The following is an 18,313-nucleotide window of genomic DNA, read 5'->3' as shown; positions in this document are numbered from 1 at the left end:
TTGAAACAAAGTGATGAATATGCAGTCAAGAGCACATGGCCAGCACATCTAGCGTTTCACTGTGACATTTTGATGTTAAATTCCATCTTTTTTTATGCTGATTAAAAAGGTTGTAGTATCTGATTTTAAGAGCATGAAATTCTGAATCATTGCCTTGAGATGACTGCAGACTTGACAGACACTCGCTATCCATCCAGACATTCAAAAAAGAAAAAAATCTCTGAGCCATCTTAATGTCATGTGTAAAGAATGTGAGATGCAAAAAAAAAATTGGACAGACTGCTAAATCAGGTGTTGTATTTATTTATTTATATTAAATTAAAAATATAGATTCAGGTAACAAAACTGTGAAACAGTATTTAAATGCTCTAGCTTTGGGGAATGGGAAAGCTGTGGTGGAGAAAGTTACTGTGACCAGAGCTGAAGATGGGTGTCAAAAACTGAGTTTTGTTTTGACGAGCCACCACACAGTAACAACGTGGCCAAATGAACACTCCAGACAATTAGTCCACTTGACAGCGTGTATAATACACTCTGACTTATGACTCTCTTGAAGGAACACCATGGCAGATGTTTTTGAGAAAGTTGAGTTCAGTGACTGTGGCTTTTGTCATCATTTCTCACCGTGTTTGCACTCACAGTCTTTTAATAAGCCTGAGCTCACGGTGTGGTTGGCTGCAGATGTCAAGAGATGGAAATATGAATTACATATTCAGAAAGAACTAGACACTCGCAATATGACCAGGACTAAAGTCAGGAAAAGTCTATCTGGAGTTGAGAGAGATTCCTGGGAGATAGAAATGCTATTGTCACACAGCTGCAGATTCCCCACGCTGGATTCTGTACAAAGAGAACATTGTGGGGTGATGGAGGGAGGCTATACCTGACAGAAAGAAAACATCTCCTACCTCTTGAACATGGGCAGAGGTTAAAGAACACAAAAAGCACCAAGCATACGGTGCATGGTGCATACGGTCACGAAAAAACACACCGAAGTACCAAATGAACCTGCAAGAACTACAAAATCAAATATGTGCTGTTCAAATTACAGATATATACAGCCATCAAATAAGAATAACTGGTCACACACAATATAAGTGAACAAAACATAATGAAAAAAAAAAGGTCAGTTCAAAAAGAGCATAAGTTTCCCAGCTATTTACAAATATATCTGGCCAATTCAACTGTCTATAAAAATACTATTCACATTTTCTCATTGACGTACAGTATTAAAACCACGAGGAACAACTATTCCAAATGTCAGTGTTGCAGGAAGATTTTTTTCTTCCCTTTATTTGTCCTGTGTAATATCAAATTATTTTTTAAATGTGCTTAAATCTAACGATACTTTCCGACTACCTTGCCACATGCAAAATAAGTTCCAGTGTGCATTTCAAAAGAAATGATAAAAGACAATACAAAAAAACCCAAAATACAATTTTGTTTGCAATCTTCGATGCTGCAGATTTGATATGCAAACAAACATTATCAGATTAGCAAATGCAGACTCAGTAAAACTGCAAATTAATTTAATTGTCTGTGTTAAACGAAGTACCCTAAAATACTGTAAGTACCTAAACAGTAATGTGATAACAGAAGCTGAAACACATTGTATTTTGTAAAGCTTATTGCCTCTTTATACTGTAAAATGATATCAGGATTATTATAAAAGAGCTTTAGGGCTTATTTAAACATACGAAGGGACTTTTATGTGCCTAAATCATCCAGGTGGATGCAGCACACTAGTGGTGGACGAGGAGATTCCCCCTGACAAATGTAAAGCGCTTTGAGTGCCTAGAAAAGCGCTATATAAATGTAAGGAATTAATGAATTAGTTGTATGTTACAACTAGCTGATGAGGAAGAAAAACATATGGAAAGCTTATGATTTTTAAACTCAAAATGCCACAATTTCCAACAAACCACCCATAATCCAGTTTAACCAGACACTAAAGGTGGTAAAATAGTTCTGCAGTGCACTCTATTTAAATTAAGTCTTAATTATTTTTATTGCCGTTAACTCATTGCTATTGGCCTATTACTCCTAACAGAAATCAGGCAGTAAACCGAAGTACATTAAAGAGTTGTGCACATTTTCTCCTGATCGTGGCAGTAGTAATTCATCAAATGTTTACTGAATGTAGAATAACATGCCAAGCAGGCATTACATCTAGATGTGCAGTGTAGTAAAGCACACTTTAAGCATTTTGAAGAGATGATTCAAGGGTCTGGAACTTAGTGAACTCACTTAGTGGACTAAAGAAAAAAAAAGAAAAGAAAAGAAAATAAGCCTTCACCAATAATTTTACCACTCTTTACATAATTGTCTTTGAGCCCCTTCTGGTATATTTAGTTCATGTCAAGATGTCTTTGTGTTGTTCTAGATTTTTCTAACAGTGAGTCAAATTGTTTGTGCTCCATCCAAAACTCATATCCTAGAGTTTCAAGAAATTGGAAATGTTTCCAAAGAGAATGAGTCCAATCCTCTAACAGTCGCTAATAGTGAAATTATTAGCAAAGAGTCATCCTTAAATTTCAGGCATTCTTCTCCCTCTATTTTGGTCTAGTTGTTCCTCACTTGATGGATTTAGTTAATCTTTACCCACCATGTATTCACAGCAGTTGCTACATATATAGATTTAGACACCCTGATCTGCCGTGACATTATCAGTAGCATATGCACAAGGTCCTTGCCTTTAATTGGTTTAAGAGAAGTTAACTGCAAGCTTCTACCCTTTTGGAAACTGTACGTAAGGTGGTTTTGATGGAGGTTGCACCAGAATCATTTAGATAACTATGCATTGGGTTCACTCATAAATACAAGAAAGATGAATAAAATATAATTTGGTCTTAGTTCTTAATCTACACAGTGTACTTCACAACTATTAAACTAATTTCCAAACTCTATAGGAGCTTAAGTGAAGCAATTTCAAGTATGAGTTTTTGTCCTGTGCATGCATCTTCTATTATTGTTATAGGTATTCTTAGCATTCCTTTACTGTGACCCACCTTAAATTCTGCCCCAATTGCATTATTCTGAAGGTTAAAAGCTTGAGATAAATACTTAAATTAGTAAACATCTGTGTTTGGCAAATATTATGGCACGCCACAAACATTCCCTGATTTTGTTTCCAGTAGAGAGCCAAAAATGTAATTTGCCCAATCACATGGGAACAGCAATCCCAAAGAACTCTGCTCTATCTTTGTTATGTTCATTAATTAAAGTGCTCCATGTAACTGTAAACCTTCATATTCAAAAGCACAAAAAAAAATAAAAAATAAAAAATGATAGAGCAAAACAAATGTTTTGATGCATGCGGGTGGTGTTTGCTATCATCATGTAGCTATGATTATTATAAATGAGTATTCAATTAGTGCCCTTGGTGTTTAAAACAAACTCATGTGGCTGTGCCACGCTGTTAAGTGCTATAAAACCATTTCCAATCTCCAAACCAGCAACACAATATCATTATTCTCCTTAGCAGAAACGCATAGTGACTGGCAGTGTTAAAAACTATACAAGTCTGGCCAAAGAAACGTGTGTGTGGTGAAGATTTCCCCAATATGTAGCAAAGTTGTTTTCCTCCATTTGATGAGAACAACATGCCCTAATAAGCTGCGTTATCTTCCTAAATTCATATCAGTATAGCTCCATGAGATGCTTCTTAAAGAAAAGTCATTATGGGAGACAGTTCAAATGGAGTTGACATATTTGAAGCAGTCTCATCTTTGACCCCGAGGAAAATATTCCATTCGTAAATTCTCATTTGTTCCTCATGATACTGTTTGATGGTACTCCTGTCTTATAGATTTCAAAATGTCCCCTACTGTTGCAGTTTTAATGAACCCAGCTAGAAAAAGCTGCCATCTTGAATGCAAGTCTTGTGCATAACAGTTTTCCGGCCGGTCAGGCATTGTGTGCTGTTGAGTCTTCCATGCAAATCTTGGCCTCTGTAGCTGTGTAAATATCCATTTGCCACCGTACATCCATCTACATGGATACTCTTGGTTGCTAATATTGATTTTAGTTTCTTAAGTTCATGGTATCCCCAATCTGGGTTTTCGTTCCACAAATGAAATGACAAAATAAGGAAGGCTACCTTAAGGTGACAACTCTGTGAGCATACAGATCAATGCTGGCCAGATCAACAATAAAAATGTTATTACAGTAGACTGTTGTAGATCTGCTTTTATGAAGTTATTGATTTTGTGGCAGGCTGCAGTATGGTCTCAATTATATGCAGGCGGATACAGTTCTAAGCATGAGATGCTTGTTTTCATCAGGTTGCCTTTACGCATGTAGTTTTACAGTGTCCAGTTGGGAATCATTCCATTCTCACTTAAGAATAAAAAATGATGAGAGAACGGCTCAATAGAAGTAATAAAAAGTAGCTTGTTTGAGCAATACAATACATGTGCAGAGGAATTATGGAGATATTTTGAACAGAACATTGAACAATGTGTCTTTTGAAGATACACCATTCGAGAAGGTGGTGATCCAAGGTCCCAGTTCACACCATTCTGTACTGAACATATGTTTTGTTGTATATAATAGCATGTAGTTTACAGCCAGGGTTGTCATTTAAAATTTTTTTGAGTCTCAGTTAGTTGATGACATTGAGGACCTTTTTGGGCCCTTGTGTCCCAGGGCTCACAAAGACATTCCCAATATGACGGATTTGCATACAACACATCTGCCTCATAAAATCATGTATGGTGTGCTAAAATAAACTGTTAACTGAAGTCATAAATTACAATAGATCATATCGTAGCTTCAAATTAAATTCCCCCAAAAATTCCCAGTTCTGTAATTACAAATAAGAATGACCCCTCTCTGCTATTGGATCAACCCACATTGCACGTCAACGTCAGTACTTGCTTTCAATGAGATGACTGTAACATCTACAAAATGCTAGGAAGAGTATCACTTTCCGAAAGTTGGGCTCAGGTAGGGGAAACAGATCTTAATGGTGCATGAGGTGAGAAGAGACAAGCAGGAAGGAGCTTTGATTGATGTGGCCATCTGTGACCAATGCCTCTGGAGGAGAAGTTCACTCAAGTGGATCAGTTCTAGGTCATTGGAGGTTGAGTGTTAAATCCAGTTCAGAGAAGAGCGCAGAGATTGCAGTGCTGGTGTGAGAGCCAGCATGAGAACACACTATGACTCTCTCTTTACCTCCATCTTTCCTTCGTTGTCTTGACTGTTGTTGCTACACAACAGTGTTCCTCTGACGATAGGGAGGCGGTGGCAACACTGTGCCCGGTTTTAGTGCATACTCAGACAGGTACTCCTGGTTCTCAGCCACGGCGGGTCGGATCCGACCATTTTGCCGGTAGAAGAAGCGTGTGCTGCAGTCCTGCAGATACTCAGGGTTGTGGAGAGTGCCCTTAGGGGGAAGACTGTGCTGCCAGTACTCGGGATTGTCAAATGTCTTTTTGGGCTTTATGTCTGCTTTGATAGTACCAGAGTGTGTGGGGTGGAGGGTGTGTCCGGGATGGGCGGAGTGGTGGGTGTGGCCTGAGAGGGTGGAGATGCTTTGTTTGCCTTGGTACAGTGGCTGAGTTGAGACATGGGCACTGGGTGCTGCTGGTTTCATGGTTTGGGGAAGGTTTTGGCTGATGGAAGTTCCACTATTTGCTGCTGCTACTACTACTGCTGCTGCTGCCGTGTGTGCCATAGGCACTCCGTTCTTCCGCAATACATCATGACTCTTTTCCCCAGAGTTATGGAAGGTGTTTAGGTACAACGGGTCATTGACGTACTCATCCTCCACTTTGGGCTGCCCGTTGGAGGTACTGTGGTAACCTCGCTCGGTAGTGTGGACTTCTCCATTTTTGCGATGAGTGACAAAGGGGTTCTCTTCCACAGGGTTGAGATAATCTGCATGGTAAAATAAGAGAAGAGAGGGGGTAAGCAGACTTAGAACATTGTGGCAGCTAGCGCTCTAAGGTAAAGCCGACTACCACTGATCTCAGCAGGCTTTTTTATACAGACTCAACAGATTGCTCTCTGAAGTCCTAGAGTTATAGTAAATCAAAGTTCTGTCCATGAAAAGTTTTGGTAGAGTATACTTTAGCATACTTTAGAAAAGAATGCAAATTATTATTGAGGTTATAAAGTGTGCAAGTGAACCCATGCAAGGATTAACACAAATTAGCCCAAGATTAGCCCAAATTTCAAATGGATTAATCACTGCTTTGAACCCTGTTTTATGAAGAACTGCTTGATAGCATGTTTAACAAAACTTTAGTGGGTACTAAGTACAACTTGTGGTTTTATAGGTAAGAAATGTGAAACAATAGTGGCTAGGGTTCCTGTAGGTAAAATAACATAATAATTTCTTAGGTTATACAACCGATAAAATTTGTGTCTTGATCCAATGTCATTCACTTTGGATAAAAGAGTGTTACATTACATTTAATGTAATGTTTAGCAGCAGACAAATAATCACAAATGGCCTCAAAGCTTTTCTCGTTAAATATTTATGAGCTTTGTAGTCAGAAACTTTTACAGGTTCTATTTAGTTTCAACATTTAAAGGAAAGTCAAAAAGGTCAAAGCGATGGAAAACTGTCATTCTGTCATCATTCACTGTATGACTGACTTTCTTCTGTGGAAGATAAAAGATTATATTTTGAAATGTCTCTGTATTTTTTTGTCCATACCATGAAAGTCAGTGGTCTTCCACAAATGTTTGGTTTCCAACATTCTTCAGAACATCTTTTGTGTTACACAGAAGAAAGTCAGTCATACAGTTGTGCAATCACATGAGGATGAGTAAATGACAGAATATGTTTTTTAGATAACCTACGCCGTTAAAACGACCAGAGTGGATTTCACAAGTTCATGCTTACTTATAATTAGCTGAAGTATGGTAATGCATATTTGGCGTGCTGTCCAGGGAAGGGTTTCGAGCTCGGGAATGGCTCGAACCTAGAGTACCCTCCCCTGTATTAGTGTAGAATAAACTCTAAGTGAGGAGATGGGGCTGAGAAGGGACGCTGATAAACCGTCAATGGATATAAAAATTATCTTGAGTGCGCTCCACCTGTCAATTAAGCTAAGTATCTGATGCGCTCCTCCCGAGCCTTGTTAATAAAACATCATATGGTGACATTTACACAGATGGACAAGCAGTTATTAAAAAAGTTTTTTTGCAATACTATTTCCCTTGTAAATATGCAAGAACACTAACCCAGGGTTTTTAAATGTACAAAGTGAAATCTCAAAACTTGACTACACAGGATTAATTACTAACCACTCGGTAAAAACGTGAACAGTGTGAATCATTGAACAAAGACAAAAAAGGGTCTCAAATGGCACTGGATAAATAATTTCAAGTGTAAAATGAGTAAGGGATCTCTGTGTGAGCTCTGTTAGATCCAACTCCTCTATCACTCACTCGCTCCAGTTTATCCTTCCATTACCTGAGGGCTTTTTGTCCTGCATGGCGCTCATGTATGTAGCCTGGTCGGTCTCAGCTCTCGCTCCACGCTCACATAGTATCACAGTTGGGTCTGAACTGTAGCGCTGGACACTGCTGTCCTCCCCTGTGCTCGCCCTGGGTGAAGCCTTCTTCCTGAGAGTGCCATTACAGCGGCTGTCTTCAAATGCCTCCGAAGTTCCCGAGGCCCCCTGCTGGGCCATAGATTGCTTCTGAGTGGAACAGCCTGGGCTGACCGCAGACAAAGCCACAACCCGCGGGATAGTGGCCATCATCTCCTCCATTCCGAAGCTGCCGTCCTGGTATGTGAACTGGTTCTGCAAAAAAAACAAATGCGCCTTTTAGTAATTTTGGCATGATCTATTTCTGTTTGCTTTACAATTAAACACTTCAAGAGAGGCAAATATTTTGTGCTAGCAAGGCTCCAAATATTAATACGGTTTAGGATATTTAATGAAAACTTGGCAACAGTGAATGAACAGACAAGAGTGTACTAACACAACTCTCCTGATTCATCACAATTAAACTATTTGTTTTTTTTTTTTTACTTATCCCTAATCCTCAGACTCTCTCCATCTGCCCGTCTTTGTTTATCATCTTACTGTGCACTTCCTTTTTATTAAGTGCTGTGGTGGCAACAGAGTGTAGCAAAAAGGCCAAGGATATAAGATATAAGATGGTGAAACCATGTTTCTTTAATACCATGCTACTGACTTATCACCATATTCATGCACTATAGTATTTTAAATAGTTCTTTAAAGGACTGTAGAGAATACCATGATATTACCAAACAACCAATCTGAAGTCTTTTGTGGAGTCTTTTGTTTTTAATCCAACTGTTATATAATGTGAAGAAGACATTCATTTACTATGAACAATCTTGTTTGGTTTGTTATTAAATATAGTTGTGATATACCCCATTATAAAACCATGGAAATACTCCAGTTTCAGTGGGTATTGAAAAGAATCACCCCATTTAAAATAATCACATTTTGTTGCTTTGCAGCTTAAAATGAAGACAGTTTATTTACTCAGTTCAACTCATAACATCCAATTGAAAGAGTTAACACCAACAGAAAGAAATAAAAAAGAAATAAAAAAACTGAATCACTGAGTTGTAAAAAGGATAACCCCCATCAGGTTTAGGAAATCAAGCCATTTCACATTCAACTGTGATCAGCTGTGGTAATTTTGATTAGCCCAGTATGAAAATAGCTTTTGTCAAGCATTTCAGTCCTTGGTAGTGCAAGTTGTGCAACTGAAGCAAACAATCAACTATGGGCGACAAGGCACTGTCAAAAGCTTTCCGGGATTAAGATGTGGACAGCCACAAGTCAGGAGATGGATACAAAATAATTCAAAGGCTTTATCAATGCCTAGAAGCACAGTGAAGTCTGTTAAAGTGGAAAGTATTTAGTACAACACAGACCATCTCAGGATCAGGACATTGCTCTAAACTGGATGAAAGAGTCAGGAGGAAACTGTTCAGAGAGGTGACCAAGACCCCTACAGCAACTCTACAGCAGTTGCATGAATTCATGACAAAGAGTGGTCATTGTGTGCATGTGACAGCAATGTCACATATTCTCCACAAATGTGGCTTGTATGGGAGTGTTGCAAGCAAAAAGCCACTCCTCAAGAAAACCCACATGCAGTCACGACTGAGATTTGCCAAAACGCACATTAAAGATTCTGAGGCAGATGAGAGTAAAATTAAAATTAAAAATTAAAATAATTATTTGAGTGGGCAAATACTGCAAAGTCTAGATGTTCGAAGTTAGTAGAGACATATCTCAACAGACTGAAATAATTAAAGAAAAAAGGTGTTTCAACAAAATTCTGTGATTTTGTTTATTTATTTATTTATTTCACTTAGATGTTGCACTGAGTAAATGCAGCTGGATTAAACAAAAAACTTTGTCTGTCTTTATTTCAGGCTCCAAAGCAACAAAATGTTATTATTTTACAGAGGGGTGATTCTTTTCTGTACCTACTGTATGTGATAGTATATTTCTATTGCTGCTGTGATCTCTCTGCTGCAAGTTCATAGTCTGAATGTCCTGAATTCAGTGCGTCTTCTCTTATTTTACTTTATCCATGACATTTTCTCTGCTTCACTAACTACATAACACCAGTCTCATCTCATTCTCTTTTTCCATCCTGTTTTCACCAGCACCCATCCATGATGCTCTTTGAGCACCCTGGAGCTCATTGCTGAGAATGAAGGGTGCTGCTGGGGGGAGCATTACTCAAAACAAGAGAAACAAAGAGTGGAAAGTATCATATATAATATATAACTATACTGGTGGAGTGGGCAGTATCTGTAATATACTAATTTTGGATAATCTTGAGTATAAATGGCTTCAGAAATTTCATTTGAGTATTCAAATAAATTAATCAAATTTGCAATATACAACAAGAAAAACAAAAACAAAATATAAAATATTTTACACAAATAAAAACTAAATAAAACGTTTTTTCAACGTTTACTTTTTGAATAAAGTAGTTGTTAACGTTTATGCCAAATCTGAAAATTGTGCTTTTATCCCAGTATCCTATTAAACATTTACAACCCACTGACCAAGGAAGAAATAGTGCTTTTTATATAATGCTCAAACTTCAGTGGAGATGAATTTGGGTTAATATCGCAATCCGCTGTTTGGGTTATTTGGCAGAGTTTCGCTTTCCCAAAGCTCAGTTTATACGGCAAACTGCAGGCGAAAGATTTCTGTAGTGTTCCAAAGAGGCTCTGAAGGATTGATGTCCCTCATTGATATTCATACCACTCACTCTGTTTTCTCTCCCAGTTAGACGAAAACAAAACGCAAGTTAGAATGCAAAATGGCACACATGGTTAGCGAACACGGTCCAGGCAAAAAGAGGAAACATTTCATCACACCCACCTCTCCCACACACTCTCACACCCTGGCTAAATCCATTCTAAGTCCCTGGCAAAGACTGATTGAACCCTGAGATTTTGTCTTTCTAAGTTACAGTTAAGAGCTGTTTGAGATGCATCCCAATCGGTTGTCCTTTCCCATTGCCGCTGCGCACACTAACAGTTAATAACATGCTCATGGCTGACTAACATAATGAGCAAATACCCACTCTGGACTTCCTGTCTATGGGCAAATATCATCTTCACTTTAGTGAGGACCTAGTTATTTACACTGGCATGCCTCTGTAATGAAAGCCAAGGCATGGAGCCCATTATAGGCACATGTATTGAGGGCGATTTTTTTTTTTTTCTCCACTCCACAGGAAAACCTTAATGCATGTCACAAAATCACTGCTGCTTTTCAAAATGCTAAGACAAATTAGGACCTGTAAATAAAAAGGACTCTTTATCAATAGGGGGCATTATTGAATGAGACTTCCTTTTTTTTAGTCATCGCATTCATGATTTCATATTTCAGTGGCAGACAGGTTCGATCTGGGAGGGCATAGCATCTGTCAGAGAAGAAATGGTGGGCCGGTTTTTCTGGGATGCTTGCGTCGGTGCCACTTAATTGGTTAGGAGAGCATCCATCCACTCCAAGGTCAACGTCAGCTAGATGATAGACTCAACTGAAAACTTTATTCAGCCTCAGACAAGCAATAAATAGAGCTTCATGGATCGAGAACTAAAAGTGCATTAAAATGTAAATGGTATTCTTAAATATGTAAATATGTGCAAAATACCCACATGTGGATGCATGATGTATGTGTCAATGCATCAACGACCTCTTGTCTTTTGCCTACTTAAGACATATTTCACTATTTGACAGGATTTATATGCTATATTCTACGCAGTCTCCTCCCAAAGAGTGCGACCAAAGCTAGTTGATTCTCTCCAAACATTTTACCAAAACAGAAATCTAGGCCTTACTATGATTTCAAGTATTCAGATGAAGTGATAGGAGCCTTAAAGACCTACCGTTATAACAATCCAATGTTTCTGAAACTCTTTACACAAAATACAATCTAATTTAGCCACTAAACATTGATTGATTTCATTCCCTTTCGATACGTTAAAGTACCATCATTCAATGGTACTTTTTAAAATTATTTTAAAAAGAAGTCTCTTAGGCTCATCAAGGCTGCATGTATTTAATAAAAAATAGTAAAAACAGTTATACTGTGAAATAATATTTCAATTTAAATGAACTTTTCTATTTTAACACATTTTTAGATTTAATTTATTTCTGTGATGGCAAAGCTGAATTTTCAGCAGCCATTTCTCCCTTCTTCAGTCACATGAACCTTCAGAAATCATTATATGTTGAAAAACATTTATTCTGATCATCAGCATCAAAACCATGACACATTTTTTCAGTATCATTGATCATTGTGTTCTAAATTAAGTTCTATAGTTTATAAAACAATACAGATTTTTTTGTAACAATGTAAAAGTATTTATCATCATGTTTGATTAATTTAATGCATACTTCCTGAAAAAAAAAAAAAAAAAAAAAAAAAAATACATATATATATATATATATATATATATATATAGTACACTCACTCTGTTGGAGTCAATGCGTGATCTGGTTGTGTATGCCAGTGGAGGAATACTGAAGGCGTGTGGCACTAAATACTCCTCGGCATCCATCAGATCCTCCAGTTCCTCCTCATCTAGCAGACTCTGGAAGAACTTACTGTCATTGGGGCTGGGCAGCTTCATGCGGTCGTCTCCCTGACACAGAAAGCATCAGGCTTGAGATATCATGTTTATTATGCAAATAAACAAGGCTTTATGACACTTACATGTTCTATTTATTATTTGTTCTTTCATTTTGTTATAGATTTTATTATTGTACAGTACTTCATGGCCATTTGAGCTCAGCTGTGAGGCTCTTACCTGGATGACTAGGTAACGTTGTGGATCTCTTGCCATTCGGCTGAACTCTGCTGCAAGCTCCTTAAATCTGGGTCTGCTGTCTGCATCTATCATCCAGCCTGGAGGGACACACATAGAACAACTTCAGTCAGCAAAGTAGAACACAAAGGATGAACAATACTGTGAGCTTTCTGTACGTTTAAAAGAAGGTTCTGGCTTCATCATCTGTGAAATGCTAACAATCACCACAGAAATCATTTTCCCTCTCTATTTTTAAAACAATAGAAAATGTGTTTACAAAAACGCACATAACATGTTGATAAGTTAATCTGCCTAGAACAGTAGAGCGCATTAACAACTCAAATTATTTTGTAAGTAACAATTAAAATAAGTGATTTAACAAAACTGCAGTCTTCATATTCCTGCAGTTTAATCCTTTGGTATTATATTTTCTATAGACTTTCATCATGGTATGTTTTGTAAACCTAATGCTGCCCCATAGCCTCTACTCAGTTTGAAGTGAGAATAAATCTTAATAGCTGTTTAGCTTGTGGCTCACAGTGTCCCGGACACCAGTATTTGAATGATTCAGAAAAGATGAGGTTAGGATCATAGTATTTTGGTAGTACTACAGCACACAGTGATCGTATTACATTTTAATGTTAGTTTGAATACTGAATAAGTGTCAATATTAAAATATTAAAATAAAAAATAAAAAATAGCAGCGTCAATTAGTGATAGAGGCTATTTAAACAAAGTTCAAATAGCCATGGATGCTATTTACACTAAGTGCAAAGAGCTAGATTCTATTTACACTATGTTAAAATAGTAGGTTTTCTGCTATTTATACTACTTACTGCAAATACTGTCTATCTGCACCACAGTATTGTAGTACATTATAAAAAAGTATGCGATATTAACTAATTGAGTGTAAATTTAAATCAAATTATTACATTGATGCCACCTTATTGGGACAGTAAAGCCCTCCCTACACATACCCTGACCCTACACAATACTTTATTTGAAACTTTTTGATTATTTCTGTCATTTTCTTTGAAAATACGTGCTTTTTTGATGTGATTTGAAATTTGAAAAGGGAGAAAAAAGTTCGCCAAAAGGCGGATTCGACCCCGGGTTCATCACGTCAAAATGAGTATGACACACTTAACCATCTGCATCACTGCTGCTGACATTTGACACATGTCTTTTGTAATCTTGACCAGCAGAGTCACACGTTGGTGGACAGAGTTAGTGTAAATAGCCTCTGTCAACAAGGCGGGCTATTTGCACTAAAGAACTTATGCAGAACTTATGTTGTATGCAGAATTGTCATACAACAACAACAAAAAACTGAAAAAACATCTGGAATGTGCAAAGCTCTCTTACATTTGACCATGACCATGTAGACATCAATAGTGCAAATGGGAGGTTGAGGAAGCCTCTCTCCTTTCTCCAACAGGTCAGGAATCTCTCGGGTTGGGATTCCGTCGTACGGCTTTCCTCCGAATGTCATCAGCTCCCAGATAGTCACTCCTGGAAGAAAACCCAATAAACATCATTTAAAAAAGCTTTTAGGTGTGTGCTGAGACTATCGGGTAGGTGTTTGTCTGAATCATACAGAGTATAGCTGCAAAAATCAATTGAAACTAGACTTTAAATAAGATAAATTATATTTTACTGAGGCAATTAACTGTAATTCAGGCTCATCTCACCGTAACTCCATACGTCACTTTGGTGGGTGAATTTTCTATAGTGGATGCACTCCAATGCCATCCACTTTATAGGCATCTGACAAAACAAGAGGGAACATATCATTGGAAAAATACACAGTGGTACAGTACATGAAAATGACATAAAAAAAAAAAAAAAAACCATTCATCAAGCGAGCACAGCGAGTACTGCTTTGTTGTTTATTTATGCAACTTGACAAAGTTTCTTCAAAGCTTAAATCCTTAAAACCAAACCTTATCACAGAATCATGCATTATATATTAAGTCTGGAAAGTGAATATTTCAGAAATGGAATAATCAGTAATATCTGACTCTTTTCATCTTTTGCTTTGGAGGGGAAATAAAAACAGGTTGGGCTAAATGTGTGTGCAGTGCTTCGCTAAAGCTTTACAGTTTCTCCTCTGTGGGAGAAAAAGCATGGCTGATTTAAAATAGTAGACGGTTGGAGCTGAACAGAATAGAGTGAGTCCCAGGATATTCTATTCTGATACAGCAGCAAGAGAGAGATTCAGATGGACAAGACTGAATCAATGTGTACATGAAGTGAAGTGCAGGAACAGGACACAGCAGCTGGTGGGTGGACGTTTGTTTCAAATGAAAAGGTGCAGTTAGTGTGTTGCTATTTACCTCTCCTTATATTCAGCATAATATAATGTTTTCTAAAGGATCATGTGAAAATTCAGCTTTGCCATCACAGAAATAAATTACATTTAATAATGTATTAAAATAGAAAAGTTATTTTAAATTGTAACAATATTTGACAGTATTGCTGTTTTTACTTTTTAAAAGGGTAGTCTTCTGTCTTGTAGTGTACATTTGGCCTTAGAAAACCTTGTTAATTAGCCAGTCATTAGAGGCTGTGCTCTAAAACCCAGTGACGAATGTTTAGTCAAGCACATTTCTTGATTACTCAAAGCATTGTTGTTCCAACACAAAAAGCACATTTAAAGTGATGCTATGCAAACAGGACATTGTATGCCCTTTGTCTTGTCAGGGTCATGTGACACTGACCTTGCCCCCATCTGCGTTGTATTCCTTCTCATCTGCATCCAGAAGGCGAGCCAGACCGAAATCAGTGATCTTTATATGGTTGGGTGACTTCACTAGGACGTTCCGAGCAGCCAGATCCCTGTGCACAAGTCTCCTGTCCTCCAAGTACATCATACCCTGTACATACACACACACACACACACACACACACACACAATTTTTAAAAATATAGTAAATTACTGTGACAATAAGTTGACTGTTTGACAGTCAAAATCCTCATTAACACTAATACTACCATAAGCATGATGATACCATCTCAAGCTAATCATAAAAAATAAAAAATAAAATCCAAACATTTAGTCTTTTGAATAAAACAGTGTACATCTGCAGTACTTTATTTTGCGACTTAATGGTTAGGAAAATGTATCTAATATTACATATAATGTAAAATTCAGTCTGATGGTATAGTTTTTTCCCCCATTGTACTCCACAAATATATGGCAAGGTGACAGTTATGTCTTAAGAGTATTCATTAAAATCAATCAAAATTTTCGTTTTTCGTTTTTAGTTTTTAAGTTCTAGTAATTTTTCTTATGTGCTTATGTAATTTTACATTGTAAAATTTTTACATTTTGTCATTTTTACAAATAATTATATTCTGCTATTTCAGTTTTAGTTCAAGTCATTTTAGTAATTAAATTTAAATGTATATCAATTAATAATTAATTATTCTTGTATGTTTAAGTTTTTCATCTATTATATATATATATATATATATATATATATATATATATATATATATTTATTTTATCTTTATTTTAATTACCAAAAATGTTTTAATAGCTTTAGTGTTAGTTAATAAAAACAATAAACTGACCATGAAAAAACTGAATTTATTGTATTTATTTATATTTACCTAACATGCTTAATAAGGTCTACTAAAAAAACTGGTAGATATTACTGCAAAATACATATTTAAACTCACATGATCAACACCATCAATGAATCTCAGCTAATCAAATTCTTCATGAATTTCTGCATTTGTGTCATGATAAAATGAAGATTCATTTTGAGGAAGAGTTTGTAGCCTTTAAATTAAATGGTTAGGAAGAATAACATTTAGAAAATCTAAATTTGTTTGTTCTACCATCACTGTCACGGACACTCTGGGGAGGGATTCCACTGAAAAAAAGTCATAATATTATTAATGGAGTTTGTTCACATTGATAAGCAATGAGTCTCTTCTCAGGTGTGGCCATGTATTGCAAAACAATGAACTCCAGACATCAAATTTCTGGAGGAGAGAAAAATTCATGTAATCGATTTAAGTACAAACTGCAGAATGGAGGAGTTTCGCAGAGCCGTGATCCATTCGCAAGAAAACAGCCTCTCAACTTTTTCACCAACAGGGCTTTTAAGTGCCCTTGAACCGGTGGCTGGCTGAAATTAAAATCTTAATGTGATTGGTGGAAAGGTAAGGACAGCTTATGGCAAACTAGTTTTACTAGGCAAGCGAGCTTGGAGAAGTGGGGAAATACAATTGGAGAGGTCCAGTGTAGCCCATCACAGGTGTTCTATGAGATGAGAAGCCTGTTTCTGTCTTCACAGAAAGAGTCTGGTTACAAGTGTTTTTAATATCAAAGGTGTGAGAATTTATTCTTACGAGGAAAGTGTATTACATCATGTAAAGCACCAAGTTTCTGTTGCTAAACACAGCAGGTAATGCATCATATACTTGGGGAAATCCATGCAGTGCATTAATTTTTATAGGCAACTGAAGGGAAATATAAACAGATTTGGCTATTGCTGGAAGAAAAAAAAAAATCCTCAAAATTTTTGTGTCTTTTGCACTGGATAAAGATATATTTGGTATAAAATAACAAACTAAACTTAATTATAAATATAGTTTTAGTTATATATTTAATGGTTTTAGTTATTTTAGTATGTCAGTTATTATAAGTACAGTTTTTATTTTCCGATTAATATTTACATTTTATTTCAGGTTTCAAATTACCAAAACATATTTTTAATAGGCTCGTGAAGAATAACAGTACAACTGAATTGATGGTAATATCAGAATATGATTTTTTTTTTGCTGTTAACTCAAAATGGGTTGTATTCACTGTAGTCTTCATTTAACTTTTTAAATTCAAATGACTTAAGATAAAACTCAGATTTTCTGCTTTTATTTGAAGTGCAAAACACCACATAAATGTAGTACTTTTCTTTATAAAAATAACCAAATCTGCTGGATATTATTTTAATTTTATTTTCCCAGAAGAGAATATTTATGCTAATCAAATGGTTATATGTCAAACCTGAGTGAGAACTCAATTCTAATTGGGAACAAAGCAGTGACACATAAAACATATAATGAATGAGGAAAGTGACTCGCTTTGCAGCAAGTCAACAGACTCATGAATTGCAGCACAGTCAGATCTAAGAGCATGTTTCCCACTGTACTTATTAAAATGACAGCAGCGGCTCTAAAAGAGAAATCCCCCAATTAAAGATGAGCTGAGAAAATGAGAGGACCAGCTATAACAGTCTGGGAATGAAGAAAGGGGTTTATTTCAACCATATTCAGATGAGTTTGGGTTTAGCTGGGAAAGAGGATTATGCTTTACTAACAAGATTTAAAAAAGACTGATATGTTGCTCAGACAGTTCTTATGTTAAGAAACAAGTGTTCTTTACCAAAACCAACTGAGCTGCCTATAGAAGCAGGTTTCAAAGGCATTGTTTACTATGTATCTTAATTTATGCTCCCCCTCGAGATACCTCATTATGGCTTTGTAGCAGGGGCGTAGATTATGCGGGGGACGTGTCCCCCCACTTTTAATATCATGGAAATTCGTCCCCCGCACTTTTTCGGTCAAGTTTTTCTCATAGAGGTTTTCAAGAGCTGGAGTGAATAAATATAGATTTAAACTCAAAGAGACGGGATAGTCTGCATATGATTTGATATTTAATTCGGACCCAGAATACAGCGAGATGGACATCACAGAGCGCAAACTCTCCTGCAGTGTGCGTTTCATTCATACTCGAAGCCGGAGGGCGCTCTCGCGCAGAAAGTCATTTCAGAAAGATCCTAAAATGGGCAAAAGCGTCCAGCTATCACTGTATGAAAATAGTTTTTACACAGAGATAAAGCCCAGAAACTTCTGCAAAGACGAAGACATTCAACATAAGATTGCAACAATATATGGTTTTTCAAGTAATCTCCAGCAGGTGATAAATAAAGTATGAACAATTTAGTGCCAATTGACATAGCATTTATTACAGAATAGAAACTATTCTGCCTTATTATGTGATAAAAAAATGTTGCATTA

General features: G+C 36.7%; 1 protein-coding gene across 1 annotated transcript in view; it reads right to left on the bottom strand.

Moving 5' to 3' along the window:
* Positions 1 to 287: 287 nt before the first annotated feature.
* Positions 288 to 18,313, bottom strand: part of LOC113053030 (receptor tyrosine-protein kinase erbB-4-like) — a 300,154-nt gene continuing 282,128 nt past the window's right edge. The window contains exons 21-27 of the mRNA XM_026217631.1: positions 15,004 to 15,159; positions 13,975 to 14,050; positions 13,649 to 13,795; positions 12,284 to 12,381; positions 11,948 to 12,118; positions 7,427 to 7,760; positions 288 to 5,880 (exon numbers count right to left, since the gene is read on the bottom strand). Coding sequence (XP_026073416.1) covers positions 5,210 to 5,880; positions 7,427 to 7,760; positions 11,948 to 12,118; positions 12,284 to 12,381; positions 13,649 to 13,795; positions 13,975 to 14,050; positions 15,004 to 15,159 — 1,653 coding nt within the window. The 3' untranslated portion in view covers positions 288 to 5,209. The remainder of the gene's footprint in view (positions 5,881 to 7,426; positions 7,761 to 11,947; positions 12,119 to 12,283; positions 12,382 to 13,648; positions 13,796 to 13,974; positions 14,051 to 15,003; positions 15,160 to 18,313) is intronic.

This window comes from Carassius auratus, chromosome 34 (genome assembly GCF_003368295.1).
Source record: "Carassius auratus strain Wakin chromosome 34, ASM336829v1, whole genome shotgun sequence".
Taxonomy (NCBI): Eukaryota; Metazoa; Chordata; class Actinopteri; order Cypriniformes; family Cyprinidae; genus Carassius; species Carassius auratus.
This window is presented reverse-complemented; position numbering and strand designations above follow the sequence as displayed.